Raw genomic sequence first — 24,370 nt, 5'->3', positions numbered from 1 at the left:
AAAAGCCAGTGTCCTTCCAGATACATGTATTGGAACTCTCAGGCCCAGGGTTGCTTTCATTGTTGCCATAACTTGGCTAGATTTTGGAGAACAGAGAGGAAACATTCAGGGACATGATATTCTATGACCTTCACTTTGGGTTTGATAGAAAAGAAAGTTACAGTTGATCTGGTCAGTTTTTAAACATTACACAAGGTGGAGTTGAGGAAAGATTCAAAAGTAGATACTTAGAAGAGTATATTGTATCTTAAGTGTGTCTGTTTTTGAATGAAGGGAAAATAAAACCTGAGCCTAGTTAGATTTTCCCCAATTGACTAGAGGAGCTAATTCGTAAACCTTTTGTTGCTACACTATTCTCCAAATCTTGTCAAAAGTATTTACTTCAGATTACAGGTACTGCACATTGACTATACTATAGCATACAAGCTACATTTTCAGACTCTGTGGTATCAGGCACCCCAAAGTCAAGGTTAAATTTTGAGAAATCTGATCTCCACAACCTTCCCTTGAAACATTTTCATAGTCTCAGTCTCCATTCATCCATACCTGGCATTTTACTACTGCAATATTCACATGACCGGCTAAATATTTTTAAAGTATTAGGCAAATGGAATTGCTGGATAAGCTTTAAATTGTTATGTTACAAAGGCCTTAGAGCGGAATCAACGCAATACAGAAATTGAGGTCAGTATTTTTATCATGATAGAAGCCATTCACTTTTTCTGCAATTCCCCATCTTTAAATGATATTTCAAAGAAGATTATTCATTCTTGGATTGGTGTGTATTAGCATAAGCTTCTCTTATGTATAATGAGGGGGAAGAGACCTCTTTACTCAGAGAAGAATAACAGTAATGACTTTTAGCCCACCATGAACTAAATCAACAACATTGATTCTATTACATTATTTAGGTCTCAGACAAGGAAGATGGCCATTGTTCTTGGATAAGCAATTGGTGTGGAGGATGACATTTCTTTGGCTTGCCATTTAATGAAATTTGAATAAGGTTTGTTTGGTGGTTCATGCTTAACACTTTGATAGTAAAGCTCTTTAGGGCATCTGCATAGCCTATAATTACTATGTAAGTAACAAGTGACTAGTTTTCTTTTGAAGACAAGAACAGCCTTTCAATTCAGGTTTAAGTTTATGAAATGCTGTGATAGCTATTTAAAGCTTCAACACTGAAGAAGATATCTGCACCAGCATTTCAGGAACCAGAGATGAATTCAGGGAGTATTTTTTTCTTTGTGGTGAAAATATTTTTTAAGTAGTACTATTATATACTTTTCTTTTATTTAGCCTTAAACTCCTTGCCTTTCTCATTAACTACCTTTAATAAAATTACAACATATTCTTGATGAGATTGTTAAAAACATTTCTGACTATAGTGTTTGGGGTAAGCAGGAAATATAGCAAGTTCAACAATAGCTGTTGTATGCAACTTGGGCGAAGTTATTTATATATTCAAAGAACAAAGGGATGAAATAGGAAAGAGGCTTTATATCATGTATGCTATTATCAGAATAGTAAATCCTTGCAGTAATTTATGAAGATATTACAATTACACGGTTGGATATTTCAGGAAGAAAAAAAAGTGACTGGATTTTTATAACCATGCTAATTGTCAATAAATTTTTTTTGGGGGGGGTCTTGATAAATATGTGTTAATATAAATCAAAACTATTTCATTTTATACACCGATATGAAAATAAAAAAGTGAGTTGGGGGAACAATGGGAGAGAAGCACTTACAGTTTATGGTGATTACACTTTTTAAAAGCACAGTTATTTTAAAGCACAGTTAACATAGAAGATGGACTTTCAGATTTACTTTTACTTATTAATGGCCTCATGCATTTAAAATGCCCATTGCCAGAGAGTAAACATGAGTCATTTAAGTATCATAAAGGTATATTTTTGATTCATTGTTTTTCATTTTAGGTTAAGGACATTAGGCAGTATGGGAAGGTATTTACATGTGGAGTTATTAAACAAAATTACATAACCTGAGGCCATTTCTTCCTTGGGTACTACATCTACCTTTCTTAGGCAACCCTGGACTGTTACTTACTCAGGCTCTTTTGATGATCAAATGACTTTAACACATCTTTTCATAGTGTTTTATGTGTTAGAGGTTGCAAGTGTTTGTAATGAGGCAATATTCCATCTTGTGCCATGTTCCATTATAGAGAAAATATGTTAATATTTTTTTGAATCACAAATATGCTCCATGAAAGTAATTTATATCAATATGAAGAAATAGAATGTAATAAATTTATAATTTATAAGAAGTAAAAATAAAATTGAAACATACCTACACTATAATATTCTGTTCAATCTAAAAATAGCTCTCCCAGAATTTGGGTAAGAAGTTTAATTTTGACTTCTTATCTGGACATGCCAGCAGAGTTTGTCTTTCAGTTAATTATTATCAGTCTTTAAAATACTGTAAACTGGATATTTGACATCCATCATAAATCACATAATCTCATAATATCCCTATTAGTTATCTCTAGAATCTTTTCTTTGACAATTTTATCTTCTAAACTAACTCTAAAATGACTCTAACTTCCTCAATAAGGATCTACAAGTGCAGAAAGGAATGTTCATAATAGCTTATCAGAGAAAAAAAGGAAACAAAATATGCCATTTACATTCTTATATATGCTTGCAAATTCTAAATGCAGTTGATGGCTTGAACATAGTGAATATAATTCATGAATATTTCATAAAATAGTAAAAGGACCAGAGAATAAGTATTTGAAGATATGTAGTACAAAATTCTATCAATTTTCCTGAGCCCACTGACATATTCCTTTTCTAAAGTGCAAGTCTATTTTAAGAGAGACTTCTTAGTTCCATGAAATATAAGATTCACAGAAATGCATGATTCCATAAGAAAAGGAACTGAATAGATCACTCATACTCTTTTTTTTTTTTTCTGTGACTCTTTTACACAAAGTGGCTCTTTACACTTAGTCCTGGAAAATGTTCTTATATTAACTGTCTGGAGGCTCCATTGTTTTGAGCATGTGTTACTGGGATGCAGGATCCTGAACAGGTGCTCAGCTCCCCAGCTGAGGAGATCAGACTTCTTCACTTGCAGCTTGTGCCTCAAGGACATGTGGTAATTTGGGCTTCTGATAAATAACCACTCTGATTAGGTTGGCTGCTAAAGAATGGACGATTAAAATCATTTTAGAAAAAGAAGGTGAAAGCTAAGAACAAGAGAAAAATGTTGTATATAAAGCATCGTAAATGGCAGTTATTTAAAAAAAAAAAAAACCTTGTCCAAAAGCATCAGATATTTAAAGAAAAGTTTAAATGAAAACTCTGCATTGTTTTCCTAATGCTATACAGATTTCTGAACTACTTCTGTCTCAAAAAATAAAAACTGCAAGAGCAATTACTGTGGGATCTTTTAATACAGATGACAATAGCATAAGGACTTTTTAGACCTTTGCCCGTGATGTTGGATTTGGCCTTGTTCAACAGCTCTTTGATCATTTATCTGTTTAGTAGCACCTCATCTTCTGAAAGAATGTTGGACAGATTTTCCTACCACTAACTAGGAGTTTGACCTTGAAGAAGCAATTCAAGCTCTTTGTGTCTTACTTTCTAAAAGATATGGACCATTAATGTGGTGGGACTAAAGATTACCCTACGCTTTGAATCATTTGTACAGGGTGAATAACTATGTCATATTCTAATACCAGTGGTTATTGAAATGATATAACTATTTTAAAAGAGTTGTACAATGGATGCATATATATGGTGTCCTAGTTTTATAAATCCAAACAATTGGTGGCATTTACTTGTAATACAGACAACTATAAGGAAAAGAAATGGTTCCTGCTAAAATATAAGAATAAAAAACTTTAGTAGTATTTTTACATTCTCCTTTCTTTAGCTCAATAATTTCCATAAAAGCACATAAAATGTTATTTATTTAAAAATATCAATTTTGCTTTTAAATTCCACAGATTCATTTATAAATTCATTTGCCAGTCACTTTGTCAATCCTGAAAGTTATCACCCATTTTCTACCTCTGCAAGTTTGTGCATCCCACAAATACCGTGTTCTAACTCCTATTCAATCAGATTTTAAAGCTGGGACCTTCACATTTCACACATTATGCAATATTATTTGGCTTCTAGTAATGATAATAGCACTGCCTAATAAGAAGATTGTGTAATGATACAAGAAAATATTTTCAGAAAATTTACTACCTACAAGATATTCTACAAAATGCTTTTAATGTACACTAAAATTCCATTATTTTAAAGAAAAGTGTTATAGAATAATATTACTATCATTTGAGGAATGGGAAAACAGAAGCTTAAAGACATTAGGTTTTCAAATTTACACAATAATAAGTGTTAAGACCAGAACTTGATTTTGAATCTGTCAAACCTGAATCTATGAAATCTGTATTTTTAAACTAGTGGGCTCCCTAGTATTGTGATTATTAGTTGTTTAGGGACTTGAAACACATAAGAATTTTATGTTTTTTTTGTGAATGTTTATATAATTAGCTACAAATAATACATTATAAATAACTATGTAGAAATATTACATGTTATTAAAGTTAAGGGTCACTTTTTTGAATAAATTTCATAAGCTTCATATAAGATGTCTTGGTATTTTAGAAATATAAACTTGGAACAGCTTAAATTACCTTCTGGAAACTGAACAACTAATAATAAAAAAAAAGAAACTGAATATATAGATTTTGTTTACAAACAGAATTAATTAGAAACTCTCAGATGGATGCCAGAATTTTTTTTTTTTTGTATTTTCATTAAATAGGTGCTAATAGTTGCTGTCAGCACAAAACTAATTGCCACCTAGGGTGGGAGTGCACATTGCCTGGTCCTATGACATTGGCCCATCTGTTGAGAATCTCAGCTTGGGAACAATGCTGGAACTGGCATCCAATTTGGACTTTGGCTAGTGGTCAAATAACAAGCTGGAACACACATGGAATACGAAGGGCCTTGAAGTCAGAGATGCTCTGCTGTCCATTAACTGGCAGTTCTTGTGTTGCATGAGGGAAGAGCCAAGACCAGGTGTCAGTTTGCAGAGCAAAAGGATCTGTCTGAGTGCCACCTGTCATTGGCATGTGGGTATTGTCCAACATGGGAGCCACAGTAGGTATGCTTCTTCCATCAAAGTCTGGCACATTAGAGCAGTCAGTAAGAATGAGGTGGCAAGTAGGTAACATTTTGCCTTGGCCCAAACTGTAGGAAGAGTCTGAGGCCTTCCAGCATTGTCAACATTATCACACAGGTGGTCGGATATTTATTGCTATAGACACTCTCTCTTGTCCCTAGGTTTCTATCTTCACTATGAGCAAAATGTGAAAAGGATAACATTGTTGAATTAATTAACACAAATGCTTATGTTCGTAAGACACTCAATGGTTAAAATTATTTAAATGGTTTTCAAACCCAGGATTTTTCAAATACCTTTCTTCCTGGTATTTGTTGTCATTGTCATGCTTGCTATGTTGAATTACAATGTGGGGCTAACATACAAATTGGAATTTAGGAGATCAGTACTTTATTCTAGCTCTGTCATAATTCCAAATGTTAATTTAAACAATTCACATAACATGTCAGAGTATCAGAGTCCACATCTGCAAAATGCCTAATTTGGATTGGATGACTTCTGTAGATCTAAAAATTTGTAAATGGTATGATTACATGTAAACAACTACAAACAATTGCAGAAGCATGGTAATCCTTAATTTTTCCCCTTCAATAGTAGAAAAAGAAAACAGAACCAAAAAATTCAAATAGATAAGCTTAAAGAAAAAAATTAAAATTACACATATACTAATTTCCAGTGATAACCATGTTTTTGTATTTTCCATATATCTTGCCAGCTTCCTATGTGAATTTACGTTTTCTGAACATTCAGCTTAGACCTTCTTACCTAGGCTTCTAAAGAAAAATTGCAGCATAGATTTAAAAACTTATTTTGATTGCATTTCCCCCATAAATATAATATTCACAAATGATATACATAGTACTTATCAATAACAGAACTACTACAATCATTTTGCATACTCTAATCCTTAGAACAATGATATGGTTATAATGATATAATATCCATATTGCCAATTGAAAACCAACACATAAAAAGCATGTCAGTCACTCACCTAATAAGTGACCTGAGATGTCTTGTTTTTAAGCCAACACCCTTGACCCCTGCCTAGAGGTGTTGGGAAGAAATAGCTTTTTCCCATTTATATTTGGTATTAAAGATTAGGAAAACAGTCTACTACATTCTTAGCTAGAAGCATATCTTTGATCATTCAGTCACTTAATACATCTGTGTAATAATAAAGCACATATTAAATATTTTATATATCATTCCACTAACTTACTATCAATAATAGATAAAATCAAATACATAAGGAAATTTATCTCTTTTCCTTTTAAATTATACTTTTTGTATTGAAACAAAATTTAGACTAATTCTACATCTTTTCCTCACAGTGTATTTGTACTTAATATATTCTTATCATCTTATCTTCACTGTATTAGGAAAAAAAAAACTGTCACCAGAAATGATCAGAAGCCAAAGAAATAATTGCTGAAGGAATTAAATAGTACTAGTAGAGTATATAAATCTAGAGCCATGAATTCTGGAGCATTGACAGTTTAATTCATCATTTTTAAACCAGTTTTTAAAATTTGTTCTAATTAGTTATACATGACAGTAGAATGCACTTTGACACATCATACATAAATGGAGTATAACTTCCCATCCTTCTGGTTTTACATGATGTAGAATCACACCAGTAGTCATATGCACATAGAGTAATAATGCCTGATTCATTCTACTATCCATCTTACCCCATTCCCCCTCCCCTCCCACTACTCCCCTCTGCCTAATCCAAACTCTGTGTTGCCACCTCCTGCCCCACCACTTATTGTGTATTGTAAATTAGCATCCTCATGTCAGAGAAAACATTTAGCCATTGGTTTTTGGAATTTGCTTATTTTGCTTAGTGTGATATTCTCCAGCTCCATCATGAAATTGTTTTAATTAAACATTATCAAAAGGCTACTTTCTTATTAAATTCAAAGGTGCCCTGAACAATATGTTAGGCAGTAAAGATTAAAAGATGAGTTAAATTCTATTTTTGCTAAGATTTTAACTTTTAATAATTTTTTGGTAATGTTTGATTCAAACAATTCCATAAATTGTTATAAACTGGAAAGCAGGAGGGAGTTCTAGAATTTTTATTTCTCTCTATATAGAAATATATATATGTGTGTGTGTGTTTATATGCATACATATGTATATATGCATATATATTAATTTCACATAATAGTTTCTAAGCAAAAGTTGACTATTTCATCCAGTTATTCAAGTCTACTGATATAAATTAAAAGGTGAAAAAAGCAAAGAAACAAGACCCAGTGTTACAATAATATAATTAATGTGTTGATATATCTTTGCTAGTATTAAGGAGATATAATTGTCAAAGATAACAGGAGGAGAAATACCTTCAAAGTCACTACTACTCACTGAAGCAAGCCAATTATTGGATAAATATGTTTTAGTTGTTACATAGTATTAATTCATTGGAGCTTTGTTTCAAAAAAAATCATATTAGGAGATGAGACCTTGGCACTGGGATACAGTGTACATTTGCCAAAAAGTTAAAATGTGGCAAAACCTTCTGAGAAAATGATTCCTTATATAGATCTATGGGTCAGCATCATGACACAAGATCTCACCGTGGAAATTTTGCTAATTTTTCTTATCTATATAATGTTATAATTACAAAAAAATAATGTAACATCATTAAACTCATTAAATGCTATACATTTCTAAATGTAGGCATTTGGAGTACATTTAAAATACCCAGTTGGGTATTTTCTGTCACTGAAATTCATATGACAAACGGCACTTGTAAAAAAAAAATATGTTTGATGGCAATCATAAACATTCCAACCAGGAATGCATATTAAATTCATTAATCTACATTTTATAGCACTTTGTCCAAATATTTATACCACAGATAACAAAAACAAAAATGTAAATCAGGACTGCTATCTTTATTTATTTGAGATATTTTAAAAGGAAAAAGAAATTGTTTTTGTCTTCTTTATGAGCATAATTTATGATAAAATGTCAATTTTCTCAAAAGAATAATAAAAAATATCCAATGTAGGTTAATAATGTATTATATTTCAAGAATCATTTAAGAAGTAAGAAACACATTCATCAAAGATTAAAAATATGTTGATATTTCAGCAAATAAGAGATGAGTCAGTTCTCAAGGATAGTTGTAGGGCATGTGAGGTATTACAAAATAAGATAAACCACATAAAACTATGGCATGCAAGATTCTGGGGAGTTTCAACTAAAACAAAGGTATTTTATTCCTGTGTAACTCCAGAGGTGAGTCTGAAAGAGAGAGTAGATTTTGTAAGTGAAGTGCCAAAGACTATTTCTGGAGACAGAAGAATGATGAAAAAGCTTTGGAAAGTGTGGGCCAACAGCTTGTGGCTCACTTTGCCTGAAGAACAAAGAAGCAGCACATAAGGCCAAAAAGGGAGAAGAGGTTCTATTTTGAAACCCCCAAATCCAAGGGAAGCACTTAGGACAAACATATTAAATGGGGGATTATCAAAGCATGTTGAGGTGGAAGGCATCTGTCTGTACACTTAGAAAACCGTTTTTTACATTTCTTTGTAGGGTAGTAGTTTGGAGAAAATTTGTATATAGGCATTCCTGGTAGGAAATTATTGGAAAGGTAGTGACACTGCCTTGAGATATTTTCTGTGAGTACACAAACTTGGATATTAATGCACACAAAATCCAAAGGGGGGAAAAATTTCAATTGGACATTAGGGCTCATGGGAAATAGAAGTTAAAAGTAAAACTGAAGTTAATAATTTGGGTGCCTGAGTGAAAGATATTATGCTTAGTAAATAGAGAAGTCAGATATATTGCTTAGTCTAATCAATTTTAATCATATAGTGATAGTTTATAAACTGAAAGATACAATTGATTGAGATCCAAAAACTTTTTCTCTCAGTTAAAGAGGTTAAAGAATGACCAAATCAACAATGACATGCAGGCTGTGGTAAGTTGATTTCTAATTCTAGAAATGTTAAAATGTAAAAAATGTAATCTTAAAATTTATCAACTATGAGAGTGACAGCTAATGTTTATGAGTGCTTACATGCAGTCAACTCATTTGATCTCCATCTTTGCCTCATGGAGTAGGAGTTATTACCAACTGGATTTTACAGACAGAGAATCTGGGGGACAATTTTAAGTGGTGAAGATTTGAATACAAACACCACATATTCAAGCCCACTTTCCTAGGGAGTATACTTATCAATTTATATCTAATGGAATGTGTATTCTTAAAATTAATAACAAAACTATAATTTTTAAGGACACAGATTTTGTGCTAGGTGGATATATAGTTTATAATTAATGTTTCCAGCAGTCTTGAAGTATGAATCAATTCCCACATTTTTTTTATTTTTTATTTTTTATTTTTGTTACCAGCGATTGATCCCAGGAGTGCTTAACCACTGAGCTACATCCCCAACACTTTTTATTTTTTATTTTGAGACAGGGTCTTGCTAAGCTGCTGAGGGTCTGGCTAAATTGCTTAGGATGTCCTTAAACTTGCAGCCTCCTGAATTGCTAGGATTACAGGCATGTGCCTGTCAGGCTTGAATCCTCTCTTTTTGCAGCGGAAGAAACTGAAATTTAGAGACGAGATGACATGCTCAAGGTGTACAGACTCATGTAAGGGAAAACTTAAAACCTCTGGTCTATCTCTCTGTTAAAAGCTTGTGCTCATTTCCCACTTGGGTTCTGGAAAGCCCTTCGTTCCATGTTTTATTAAAAGGTTGCTGCTTTTTTAATCTGTTGGTTTGTATTCCCATATTATTAAGAAAAAACAGTGTTGAGCTCATCATTATTTCAATTGTCTATTTTTCTACCCTCTTAACACCCTTTCTGTATTGATCTTCATACTAAATATTTAGCACTATATCTGACACATGGTATTCATTAGTTAGCCATTTACATAGAGTGGTTTATCTACTGAGGGAAATTTTGCTTTTCTTATTCCCCAAGAGACATTTGACAACATCTGGAGACAATTTTGATTGGTTCCTTGCATCTAGTGGCTAGGAATAAAACTGGTACTAAACATCCTACTATGCACAGAACAACCCCCACAGCAAGGAAAATCTGTCCCCAAATGTGCCAGGGTTGAGAAACTCTGAGGATCAGGGCATTGCTTAACTGTCATCTTACATCTTGTGGTTTTATTTTTAATGTTAGGATAAAATAATAAAATATATTTCCAAGGAATACGTTTTTCAAGATAGTAGTCTTTCCTTATTGCTTCTAATATGAAGACTGTACAAAAGTGAGATGGATAATGTAATGATCGGATTAGACACAAAAATTTCATCATTTAACAGAAAAAAGCAAGCCTTTGGGTTCACTAATGACCTAAGAAGAATGTACACTTTTGCATATTTTCTAAAATATATAAGGCAGGTGATTTTTCTTTATATGTCTTGCTCATTAAATAGTTGCTGAATTGTTGAAAGCAGTTAAGAATACCTCAATTAGATAAGTTTTTAAACCTTCATTTTCAAGTAGATCTACCAACTCATGAGATCTGTGTCACATTTAATGATCAGAAGTGCCCCTAGGAAACTGGGCTAAATTTCTAAATTGCACCATAATCACATTTCATACAGAAGTTTCTGTTGGCAGAAGAGGAGAGAGCCTTTTCAATCTTCTAGAGTATAGCCTAGTCTAAACCTCCCTCTGATAATATGGAACCCTCACATAGCTCAGCAAATGCTGAGTTTGAACACTAATGAAGGAGGCTTCTTGGAATTTGTCCAACAAAGGCAGAAAGGCCACCTGCACATTCCAAAACTCAATTTACCCCAAACTTGTAGTCCCTGATTGCACATGTTCATTCCTACCACAGGAAGTGTATGGGGTCTGTCTATGGAAAAACTTCTGGTCCAGGCTGTGAGCTCTGTGGATTCCTGTAGACTTAATCCCTAAAGTCCTTTTCTAATAAGACTTATAGTTAATTTCTAGCTGAACTGTGAGACACAGTCACTTTTTGCAATCTGATATTGCAATTTCTAGTCTTATTGTAAAACCAAATTATCTTTAAAGAAATTAAGCCAAAAAGATAATTATTCCTAACTGGAATGAAAATGGAACCTGCTTCCTGACTTTATTTGTTCCAACCTGCTGTTCTTAAGTGTGATATATTTGCATGTTTTACCATATTTGTGACAGCCTTGTGAAGTAGGGACTATTAATTATCCCATAATTATGTTAAGGAGGAAGAAACTCTAGATTCCTTTTGTAAACTGAATGATCTGAGATTCAATGGAATCAGACTGTGTTTTTGTTTTACTTTGTTACTTTATTGATTTTTAAGAGAATGAGTTTTTTATTGAGTTACTATTCTGTGATGGTCTGTAAGTGAGAGGTCTCTTCTCTTCCTTTGTCTTCCACCCTTAGGGCAGAAGTCCAATTAGGGAAAAGTGAGATTTTCATTAAGGAATAAGGGATAAATATCTGAGAACATCAGAGGATAAAGAAGAGTTTTGTTTTGTTTTGTTGTCAATCAGGGAACAGGTAGTTTATTTGTGGAGGTATTCATAAAAATTTTGTAAGAGGTTAAATTAGATGAGATGAATCACATTGCATAGGATGTGAGAAATAAGTGAGTAAGGTGACAGTAAATGGGAACCTATATAGTAACAAAGGACAACAGGATGTGATCTTTACAATTTGCCACAAATTTGCCAAGAAAACGTATCTCTGGAGGAGCCCTCCGTGTCTGCTATAAGATTAGAAGATGGGGTTACTCAGAAGATAGCTACAGCTTGCACTGTTTAAAATTCTAAGAAATTTGGGTTTAGAGTAAGCAGGGTGCAGTGGCCCAGTTGTGAATTTGTTCAACTGTTCAAGCTCCAGAGGGAGGCTCCAGTGCTCAGGTGGTCAGGACCCAGCATGGCTGACAGTGGTTCAAGGTCTGGTCCTTTTGGCTTAAGTATTTGTTAGCAGAAATCTATACTTTGTTAAGTCAACTATTGTTATACTACTATGGATATTTTTAAATGTCTTTTAATTTTTTTTCATTGGAAAATGCCTTGTTTCTTTCAGCTGTGCTAAAGGGAAAGTACTAATATGACTCACCCTCTTCCTCAGTAATGTGGTCTCTTCCTCTATTTCAAAAGGTTCAAGAGAAGCATTAATATTTTCAGATCAAGGCTGACCATAACTGAAATTTCAGAAACTGTGAATGAGGCAGTATTACTGTTCAGGGGTTTCACCCCTGTGGGCTAGTCTGATAGGGAGGGAGTCCCCTGGACACTAGAGTAGACAAGGGTAGCATTATAGAAAGTCACAAGAGGTAAAAGTATTGTTTGGCTAATTCAGATGGGAAAGAATGCTATGATATTTTTAATTCCTTGGGCTTTCTGTATAGTTTCCAGAAGAGAAAAGCAAGTTCACTTAGGGATGACCTTGCCTCTTACAATTCCCTGCAAGTCTAGTCTTCATTTTCCTCCCAATGAATATAAAGGCAATTATCATTTTTTTAAAAAATTGAGGATATATATACTTATACTTCTCTTAGATGTCTTATTTCTAGAAATTGCCTGAGACCTGATTCCTGAATGAATAGGTGAATATTTTCTCACCCAAAATGTAGACATTAGCCTTCACTATAACTGTAGATAGAAAGAGAAAAGGGAACCAGGGTTTGCTATGAAGTATAGAAAACTACTCAGGTTTTGGCCAGCATACGAAAGGGCTATTGTGCTCATTTTGAAGTCTCATGCCTCAGATGTGTTTTAAGAACTTGCCTTTAGGGTACACTTTAAGTATTAAAGATTAGAAAAATATCATATAGGATTTAGGTAGCTATAAGTACTTACACAAATTTAATAACAGATTAAAATGTTGTCTCTGAAGGTTTTTGTAAAAAAAAAATTCTTGAACAGATTGTTTTAGGAAAATTAAGTAACCTTTTCTATTTGGTGCTTCTAAGAGTAAAAGTGACACAATATTTAACTTTCTCCAAGAATATTTGAATATTTGTATTTAATGGATGAAGCCATGATTAAAAATTTAAGTTATTAAAATGGTCCTTTTTAACAATTGAAAAACACTGTTACCGAGTTCTAAATGACTGTATCTAAAGATCCGTAACATGGCACAGTGGAATTTTGCTCATTAGTGTGTTTTAATAATCAATGAATGATTCTGTAAGCTGAATAAGTGAGATATATAGATATCTATATCTATATCTATCTATCTATCTATCTATATCAAACAATCCTTGTGTTGAAAGAAAAGCAATAGACTTTGCAACATTTTTATATGAAGCTCTATAATGAAATTATCCTTGAAATCGTGGAATTATGGGAGACCTATTATTAGACTTTTGTTTCCTGAAAGAGTATGAAAGGTCTAGGATGATCTTTTGTTGTTTGGATTCAGTAGAAGTATTTTGAAAATTGAAAACAAATCTTTGTATCTCCCCAAATGTAAAGAAACATTTACTTGCATAGACATTAAATGTTTCCTTATTCAATTCATACTTTTTACTATTGGCCAACTTAATGTTTAATAAAACAAATGCATAATAAAATTTTTAAGTGCTAATGCAAAACATTTGCTCAGGAATTCGAGCCAGGAATCTTATAATAAGAAGTAGTACGTGCTTTCAAAAACTAAAAAGGTTGAGAAAATAAATTTCCTTCCATGGAAAACAAAGGTGCTTTTGAAAAGAGAATTGCCATCTAGGAGATTTTATAGAGTCCTCATGTAATTCAAACAAGGTGATTAGGTGCACAGGTTTGGACTGAGTATGGCAAAAGTCCAGTTAGTAATAGGAAATTTAGTTTGTATTCCTTCTTTTTTTTTCTCTCCTTACCAAATTCTGCTCCCATTGTGGAAAGCTTGGGAGTACCTAATTATCTGAATTATATTTATAAAAGCAAGAAAGTCATGAGAAGTTTGTACCCTCCAGGCTTAACATAGCTTGGGAATTTCAAAGTATGAGTAATGAATAAAATGTGGTTATGTTATAAAATTTTGCCCATTTGGGGGATCTTTCTTGATATTTTCATAGCAAATTTATATTTATAGAAATTATTCCCCCCCTAGTATGCAAATAATTTTCTTTATGAAAAAGAAATAAAAGAGTTTCTTTTGTTTAAATTATTTAAAGTTGGAAATGATTTTATAATGAAGCGCTTTGTTTCTTGAAACAATGAATACTAATATTTCTCTTTTGTGGCACTTTTAGATTTATTCATCAAATATAAGATCACACACAAAACAGAAACTTGCATACAAACTGTTGTTTTAAGTATTAAAATAGATTTACTTTGTTTTGTTTATTATTTAGCTGAACAGATGGTAATGATTTTGACACAATTCGATTTCCTTTTCTTTCTGTTCTTTTTTTTTAACTGGGGAAATAAAAACCCACATAAAAACAGAGTTTCTTTCCCCACTTTGTCACAGCTGGTTACCAATCAATCTCAATTCACGGTACAGTGATGATAGCACATGTTGTCCAGGGGCCAAATCTGATTGGGTTGCATTTTTCAGCAGTGTTTCATATCAGAAAAAATAAGGTATCTCTATGGTGTAGACTGTCAACACATGATTGTACAACTGTCATTAATCAAACCTGGCAACAATGACTGCATTTATAGAAGTCCACGACTGGCAGATTTCACAATGAAAATTACCCCATTTCTAGTAGAATTGCCTCATCAGAAATGTTTTTTTTTTCATCTGTTTCTTTTTTTCTTGTTTTTAATTAAAGTCAGCATAGCCTCCTACATGTTGATCACATACAAATTTAAAACATACCATAATATAGCTGTATTAAACCAGAGTCTGTTTTTATTACTTCAAATCTATTCTGGACTGTTTAAAGGCAGCCAAAAGCAATTGAGAGCAAAATTTAAGTGCCTCTGATTAATAGTTGTGTTAAATAAATAAATAATGTTAAATAAATAAATCATATTAAGACTCATGTTAAGGCATGTGCAGATTAGTAAAAATATTTATCAACCTCCTAGGGTTACCGTTTATTTTAGAATAATATTGAGAGAAATGTTGGTAAAGAGTTTCTGGAGCTTCAGAAACCCTGAACACAAAGTCACCAGTACATATGGACACACTTATCCAATCCACACACACAGAGCAACATATATATATATATATATATATATATATATATATATATATATATATATATATATATATTCATATGTATATATGTATGTGTGTGTGTGTGTGTGTGTGTATATATATATATACTCATAACGACTTCCAATCCTTTTCTAACTTCAGACAACAGTATAACAGTATAACTTTCTTTTGTAAAGTTATTTGTTATTATGGAATCATGTTGTTGTTTACTGTAAAGATCTCTCTAAATGGAAGGGGAATTATTACCTATAACTTTTCATATCCCTCTGTCAATATTTTCTTTCAGGGCAATAACGAATATCTTTCCAATTACCCAAAGTAATGATATAAAGCACAAACGAGATTACAATTAAGCACGTACCAATTTACCCAGAGTGAAATAAGGGAAATAAATCTACATTTATTTGACTTGGACCTGAGGAAATATTTGAGACCTGATTGCTTGTCAAATATGTAATTTTAGGTAGCGGCTTTTTTTTTTCTCAGGGATAACCCAACCCAATTAGAGAAAGAGGAGAAGAGTAATAGATACTCCTGTGAGATTTTTCTTCTAAATTTAACTGCCTCCATGTGTGGGCTTGAGAAAGAAACTTTGTCATGTTTTGCCTTGATGCCTAAATGTGAAATTAGTTAATTAGCCACATATTTCCTTTGTAAGTTTTGAAATTAAGACATATTTCTTTAAAACCAGTCCTCATATTCCTTAAGCTTTTGCAGATAAGCAGTTTATGATCACCACTGTGAGACTATCAGGGCTCATGATGGCACTGTGATGTGTTTGAGTCTACTGGGTTTGTTGTGGGTATTGTCAGGGTTGAGACTGGAGACTGGCACAGTGGTTCAAGTGTGTGACAAGCACCAACAAGTAGTGTTGCCAGTCATAGGTTGTACAATTGTACTAAAGTTGTGTAAAACTGAGAAAGCAGAATTGTCTTTTACTTTAGAGTAAGAAACACCTGGATCTAAAAATTCAAATTTGCATGTGAAAATGTCAGATTTTTCAATGGTATCTAAATTTCACTTGGCCAAAACACACACCCAAAATAAATTTGTATTTTTGTAAATTATAAAACAGAATAAAAAGAAATCAAAGTCATTTTTTAAAATAATAGGTGTGGTGGACAGATAGTACTTTACATTGTTTAAGAAGGAAAGATATCTCTGATGAAATAATGTTTGGGTTATCCTGATGATTAAAAAGATTGAGTGATGAAAATGTACAGGGAAAAAAATTCTATGAATTTACAGCAGTAATAGAAGGACACAGTGGCAGCTGACTGGGTGTCAAGCAAGGAAAAAAAAGAGCCATGTGGTTATAACAGGTTATAAACATGAAGTTGAAGAGGTGAACAAGAACCTGTTTAAATCCTTAAAGACCATAAATAAATAGGTTTTATTCTAAGTGACAAATGAAAAGTTGCAGAGACATCACAGACGTAGATTTGTCAGTTAATGAATTTGCGTTGATGCTCTTAATTCACCAAAAAATGCTCAGATTACATAATTGCTCTTATAGCATATGGGTCATTTTTAGGAATACTTGACCTACAGTTAAGATAATTCACAGGAACTTAAATTTTAAAAGGTGGTCTTGCACATGAGAGTGCACTGTTCTTTTGGCACAAGTGTAGTATGAATAGTAGAAACTTTTGAAAGAAATGTTTTCTGTTATCGTGTACAGAAGATTATCTAATATTTCCAAATGTTCAAAGATGGAATAGGCCATTCAGCATACAAATAAGCTGGAACACTGGTTGATTGATAGTATGTTGAAGATAGGATTAAAATGTTGAGGGATGGTTACAGAAGGTAAAATTTAATGTCTCTTTGAAGAGTTCATCACTTTATACATACTCAAAGTATGTCAATATAAATTCATAATGCTGATTATGGTTGCAATGTTTTCTCCTACAAAGATCCAGTGAGAAAAGGTAATTTAAGGGAAGCTACTAGAGACTAACATTGATCAAATTATGGTATGTACACGTATACATATGGCACATAAAAAAGTTACAAGAATAAAAGATTCTGAACCTCCAAAAGTTGGAGAGTTTTCAAAGTTTGTTTCTGTCTTCTGCTTTAAATTGCAAGAATCCTGTGTAACAGGACTAGTGTATTGTAACAGTTATTTGTAATTGGGGAAAGACAGGACATATGTGCACACTAGACCTTGTAGCTGGGGAAATGTGCACTAATTGGTAATTATCATCTGGCCTAGACCTGTGAAGGCAGACACCATCCTTATAACTGAAGATCTTTTCACTAGGCTCTACAGTCTATGAAGGCAGGTACTCCAACTTCTGATGCAATGTCTTCTTGAGTGTAGGCTATGTGATTTGTTTATTGCTTAAGTAAAATATTTAAGTCTTCATTATAACCTTCTCAAATTCTTATGATCATCATGGGGAAATTAAAATGAGATAATTGTGAATGAGCATCTATTAATTCCTGTGAATTACACCAGGCATTATCATATGGAAGATCATTTAAAATCATAACACAAGCCAGGCATAATGGCACATGCCTAGAATCTCAGAATCTCAGTGACTCAGAAGACTGAGGCTAGCCTGGGCAACTTAGTGAGATCCTGTCTCAAAAAAAAAAAAAAAAAAAAGAAAGAAAGAAATAAATAAAGAAAGAAAGAAAGAAAGAAAGAAAGAAAGAAAGAAAGAAAGAAAGAAAGAAAGAAAGAAAGAAAGAAACAGAAATAAAAAGGGCTGGGGATATAGTTCAGTGGTAAAGTACCACTGGTTCAATGTAGTACCATAAACAAACAAATAAATAATTACTCCCAAACTTCTTTCAACTCCAAAATCTTCCTATCTTTCAGGAATGGTTTCCATACATGGGTGCATAAGTTCTCTTCATCTGTAAATTTTATAACAAATATCTTCATACTACCAGCTCCTCCTCCTTCTCCTCCTCCTTCTTTACAATCTGTGTCTGAAACCCTGTTCTACAATATTAGAATATTTGCCTGTAAAAACACAATATCTTTAAAATATAGATTTTTTATTAGCTAAGATTAATATGTTGTATTCATCCCAAGCAATATTTTATTTTTAATATTTCTCAAGGGGAATTGTTATTGTAGCAGAGAATACACAGTAACTTGTGTCTCTGATCATAATACATTTCATAAAGAAATAAAAACTAACTTTAAAATAGCAAATTCAGTGTTTGTATTCTTATTCTTGTTTTCATCCTCCTTAAAACAATTTTAAAAATCTCAGCCTGGCATGATAGAACACAGGTGAAATCCCAGCAACTCAGAAACCTAAGGCAGGGGGATTGCAAATTTGAGGAGCACTTTCTGCAATTTAACAAGGCTGTAAGCAACTTGGCAAGATTCTGTCTCAAAATAAAAAAAATGGTGGGGCTGGGGGGAGTTTGGAATGTGACTCAGTGGTTAAGAGTCCCTGGGTTCAATCTCTGGTACCAGAAAAAGAAAGAGGGGGGTGATATCTCAGAAAGTCAGATTACAGAGTTATTTTAGGTTTCAATGTATTTTCTATATTTTGAAGGTAGCCTTTTTCTTAGTAAGCCAAGAGATTCCAAGTTGTATTTATCTTTCATGCTGTACCTGTGTAGTGAATTTCTCTCATATGAAATAAAACTATAACTAAATATTTTTTGAATGTGATATTATACTTTTAGTTATGTCTTAACATGTCTTCTGTCTGCATTTATAAATTAAACGATGACTTTAAGAAATATTTATGTAGTGCATACTTCAGAGAGCTAAATGTATTTAACCTGCTTTAAATGTATACATGTATCAAAACCTCACATGGTAACATAATAAATATTTTATGCTTTTCTAGAGAAGTTAAAAGAAATAAAAAATTAAAAATCCACAGGGAACAGGTATACATGGAATGGGAATAATGGAATGCTCAGAGTCAGGGTTGGAATTCTGGCTTTTCTCTCTAGTAACTAAAGGACATTGGACAAGTCATTTAACTGAACTATCAATTTCCTCATCAATGAAATGAGGACTCCAGGTTCAGAAGATTGCTTTGAGAGTACTCTGAACAATGTGTACAATTGTATCTTTTTATACTGTGAGGCAATAATACAATTGTTTTTCTCAAGAAGATAATGTGCAAGTATCTTGTATTAACTTAGAATTGTGGTTCCACATGCTTTTTGATCTAGAAAAGACCTTACAGATCATCACATTGACCCCCTCTCTTTTAAAACTTTTTGAAAAAACTCAGCTATAGAACAGCAAAGAGACTTCCTGAAAAACACACTAACAACCAATAGCAAAACTAGAGTCAGGAATGCAGGTGTTTCTGTTTTTATGTGAATTGGAAATGCCTGCAAAATACATTGTTTTTATTCATTGTTTAAATATTGAAACATGTCATGCAGAACATTCAATAATTATAGGAGGATTGTTTTTCCTGGACATTTTATCACCAACAAATTTTCTGAAGCCATCATCAAAATCATTGTTGTTATATTTTTATTGAAAAAATTAATCAGAAAAGGTTTCTCTGTATTATGTCTCTTTTATGTATCTGAGGTTAGTATTTGTCCTGAACTACAAACATAGAACATACAAAAGCCCTAATAGGAAAGTATGGCAAATTACCAACCTTGAAGTCATTCATAGTTAGTTGGACTTTAAATTAGCAGGAAGCAAGGAAGGTCTTTACTATGTTTTCAATTGGTATTTCTTGATCTCTGGATAGGTATACTAACCACCTGACATAAAGTGTGAATTCACTGTTCCAGTTTGAAGTACTTTATATTTCATAACACCATTTAAAGCCCTTACTCATTGAGACAGATATTAAGTGCAATTTAGTTAATGAGGATATTGTGACCCAGAGATTTAAGTATTTTGTCCACTATTTCAACCATAGAAAAAGGCCAAGTCCATGATTAAAATCTGGCATTTTGCTACTTAGTCTGTGGTCTCAATCCCTTGGTCATGCTACTGGATGTTAAATATCAATGCAATGTTTTGGAGTATGGACATCATACTGAGTGAAACAGACAAGGTCTCTGCCTTGATCATAATGGACAACAATAACAGTGTACATGCAGAATCATTCATGTATCAATGAGTTTCAAAGAATGACTGATTGTAATTTCCTGGTATTCCTATATAACACTTTAAATAAGACCAGCGCATGAGTCTTTTCTAACGACTTGTGACATAGTAAATAAACAAAACTGTAAGGCAAAATATGCAGAGAAGACTAAACACCATAATTAAAGAATAGAGCAGCATGAGTAGTTAGATTTATTTGGCATAAATGGTACGTAGATGTTGCATTTTGTCATGCCAAAGTCAATAAAATAGAGCTATTATTAGTGTTTATTTTAACCTCTAATAAAGTTAAGCTGTTGTTCTCTTAGCTAAAGGTAGAAGTTCAATATATCCAATTATGGTAGCTTTAAATGCTAGACTAAAATATTTTGCTTTTTTCCTAAAAACAATAAAATATCACAGCTAGTTTCTAGCAGACAGAATCAATTAAAATAATATTTTGGAAACATGAATCCAATTGTGGAATGTATGAGAAAAAGAGACAAAGTGACTTAGCAGAAGCTACTGCAAAATTATGAGTTGAAAAAAATAGTGAAAATCATGAGTAAAGATCAGATATGAAAAGAGTAGAAAGCGAATGGCTTTGTTACATTGTTTATGCAATTTAAATTTTTTAGAATCTAAGAAGTGTGTGTTTTATGCAACTTGCCTCGCACAAATTCATGTGAAATTTTAAAATTTTTGAACCAATCTGTTAGTGTACAGATTTTAAAAATGGAAGCCAGACAATGAATGCATATGATTGAGCTGAGGATGTACATTTCTAAAAACCATTTCAAGTCTTAATATTTTAACAGTTCCTGTGGTTAACTTAAAAGAAATTATGACCCCTCTTCATTTTTAAAAGAATACCCATTTTTTTTTCAATTTACCAACAAGCCAGTGTCATGCACTACCTAAAAAATAGATTAAATAATTGAATACAATGTTACTTACAAAATAATAAAATATAACTGACCGAGAAACTGAAATTTGTACAATTTTCCTTTCTAGTGAAGAACTACCAAAGAAAGGTGCCTTTGAGAGTTTTAAAGTAGCAAGAGTTATACACAAGTATAAATGTTGTATATACCTATGTATTGTACATATATGTACATAAGTTATAAACATTAAAACATAAATGACTGATAAGCAGCTAGAGATCAAGTGTGAAATTAATGATCTTTTTATTAAAACCATAATGTGAATGATTGTATTTTTATGACTAAATAATGTGTGTGTGTTTGGCTTTAGGTACAATATAGCATAAAAAGAAAAAAATGAAGATGAATACTTAATGTTGTTTTCTATCAACCAGTGCTATTTAATAAGGCCAGCTCCTATTTCACACAGGTATGACATCAAAGATGATTACACTCTGAGAATTAAGAAGGCCTTGAGTACAGATGAAGGTACCTATATGTGTATTGCTGAGAATCGGGTGGGAAAAGTGGAAGCCTCCGCTACCCTCACTGTCCGAGGTAAGAGACTTAAGGTATCAGATATAACAGAATCAGAAGACTAATATTTTATTTTTGGTAAGTGAACTCACAAGCAAAATGATAAATTCTACTTTTATTATTACATTAGATGTCTACATTGCATGCCCTCTCTATCATTAATTGAAATAAAATTATTTCTAAATTTGCGTGCAAATAATGATCATTTAAAGGCATTCATTTTTATTTAATAAAATATAACACGGATGAAAGTTGACAGTTTTTGGCCTAAAAGTTAATCTTAGAAAGGATATAAACCAGTCATTTGGTCTCAACTACTTATGCTTTTAAATGGCATCTGTTTCAAAAGTACTCCTGTTTTCTGTTCACCAGTTTGTCACTTTATACTAGTAGAATATTGTTTAGAAATTCTTTTTTATTTTAGCATTCAAAAAAAGCAATCTGAATAAAAAACTAATCATACTTCCAAAGGTGAACAAAGGGTAATGGAAAAGCTCCAGCTTCCTGATAATCTGATTTAGAGAGTGATATGTGAAATTCATTGGCTTAAGTAATTGCAGTAGTTGCTCTTTTTCATTTATAAGCATTGCACACTTTCTTAATCATGGAATAATGTTCATTTATACATTTACTGGAATTGCTTACACTTGAAGGAAAGCATTACTAAGCCCACAGCAAACTATAATGAATCAACTGGCTTCCTGGTGGAGCAAGTTGTTCCCAAGAGGTAAAATATGTCCCAGGTACTAAGTGAAGTCTTGACAGTGAACACTTAGCTTCTCCAAACAGACATTATCACCACACTATTCACTTTCATAGGGATCTAAACACACGGAAAAGCTCTTCTCCTGTTCATTCTCAAACCTTTCTTTCATACTACTTGTGCCTCCCCCTCTCATCCTTCCTTCCTCCTCCTCTCATTTTTTTTTTCCTGTTGGCTGCAAGTGTTCATTCACACCTGTCAGATTCCTCTCAACCTATTTAGTTGTACTTCAACCCATATGCAGCTTTGCCCTCAGAAATTTTTGTAAGATGAGCAGAAGGGTTTGGAAGAGTTTGGAGGTATAACAAATGCATCAGAGATACTGAGGTTGCTCCTCCATCTTGTAAGAAAAAAGATTTTTGCCGAACCTGCAATGTAAGCTTCAAATCACACAAAACTCATTTGACTCCAGTTGTCTCCTGGGAGACAGGCATTCTGCATACCTTGAAAATACAGTGTTTTTGCCCTTCTCAATTGCTCCATTCCTTTTTCACCTGATCTAGTACTTTCTCCTGCACACAATCTAGTGTTTTCTTAGATGAAAAACACATTTAGACAAAATCAATAAAGCTACTTAAAAATATTTTCACTTCTTACAGGTAACAGATCATAAAGGACTGTGATCATATATGAACCAAATTATATGCTCATTATATCTGATCAAAATCTAATAAATCATGCAAAAAAATGAAAACTCTTTATTTAACCTACACACTCTGTAGATGATTTTATGTATGATTGTTTTTAAATAGGAAGCTGTTCACAAAAAACAAAATTTATCTTCGCAAAAACAAATTATCTCCAAAGTTTGTGTTTGTGTGTGTGTGCTTCTGAAGTGAATGGGGAAAAAAATAAACAACCCACTAGAAATGTTCTATTCAAAAAATATTTGCTGACTAAACAAGTGGTGTGAAAATGTAAGGAGTTGTTTGTAAAAGCAGCAGGGTTCCTTTTATAGTTCAATGCTTGGATGAATGAGACATGAAGTGTTCTGTTTGCTTAAAGGTCTTTCCCACCTAATTGTTTTTATAATTTGTTGAAGTTTCAGGTTTAACATTTTATTTAACAAAGCATGCTCCACATGCATGGATGCCTGAAACTAACGTACAAGTAGAAAGCATTGTTTAGTTCTAAAATGTTTTTTTTTTCTTTAATCAGAAACCCTTAAATAGTTTCTCCTCTAATCTGGAGCTTGTAGATGAATTAGAATGTTTGTTGTGTGTGTATGAATTTATTAGTCATCTAAAACTGAAACCTCAAAATCATGTTAAAAGAAAAACAACTCTCCATAATACAATGTAATGTAGAGTAAAATATTATTTAACAACATTTTTACCATTAGGAAAAGCAGTTGGGATTTCTCAAGCTAAGAGGTTAATAAGGAAAAAAATTGTCTACAACATTTTTTTTCCTGCGCTTTTTCTATGCACATAAATGAGATGTTCAACCTTTCTCTGGATTGTTTTATTAGAACAGGGTCAACTGACCCAAGAGGCCATGTCCATTTAATGCAGGGACACAGTTTAGTTTAATTTGCTGATTTTGAAAACATCCACCTGCTGATTTTTTTCACATGAATAATTTTCCATGCAATAAAGAAGTTTTATTATGATGTTTCTACTAAAATTGTATCATTATGTTCATTTTAGCCAACTGGTGAATATTTAAGGCAGTTTTACAATCAATATCTGAAACAGATCTCTTCAGTTGTTTTTCATTTCAGAAACATGACAAAAATAAAGTGGAGTAAAATGGAGATTACCATCAAAATAACTCCCTTTGCTGACTTGGCAAATGTAAAATTAGTAAGAAACAAAGTTAGTCAACAACATA

At 32.7% G+C, this 24,370-nt stretch overlaps 1 protein-coding gene across 19 annotated transcripts in view; it reads left to right on the top strand.

Moving 5' to 3' along the window:
* Robo2 (roundabout guidance receptor 2) overlaps window positions 1-24,370 on the top strand; it is a 1,537,051-nt gene that overhangs the window by 1,390,783 nt on the left and 121,898 nt on the right. For all 19 annotated transcript variants that reach the window (XM_078044445.1, XM_078044443.1, XM_078044442.1 and 16 more), the window contains one exon: window positions 21,668-21,795. In XM_078044445.1, coding sequence (XP_077900571.1) covers window positions 21,668-21,795 — 128 coding nt within the window. The remainder of the gene's footprint in view (window positions 1-21,667; window positions 21,796-24,370) is intronic.

Source organism: Ictidomys tridecemlineatus, chromosome 3, assembly GCF_052094955.1.
Source record: "Ictidomys tridecemlineatus isolate mIctTri1 chromosome 3, mIctTri1.hap1, whole genome shotgun sequence".
NCBI classification, from domain to species: Eukaryota; Metazoa; Chordata; class Mammalia; order Rodentia; family Sciuridae; genus Ictidomys; species Ictidomys tridecemlineatus.
The sequence above is the reverse complement of the archived record's forward strand: the minus strand, read 5'-3'. Positions and strand labels throughout refer to the sequence as shown.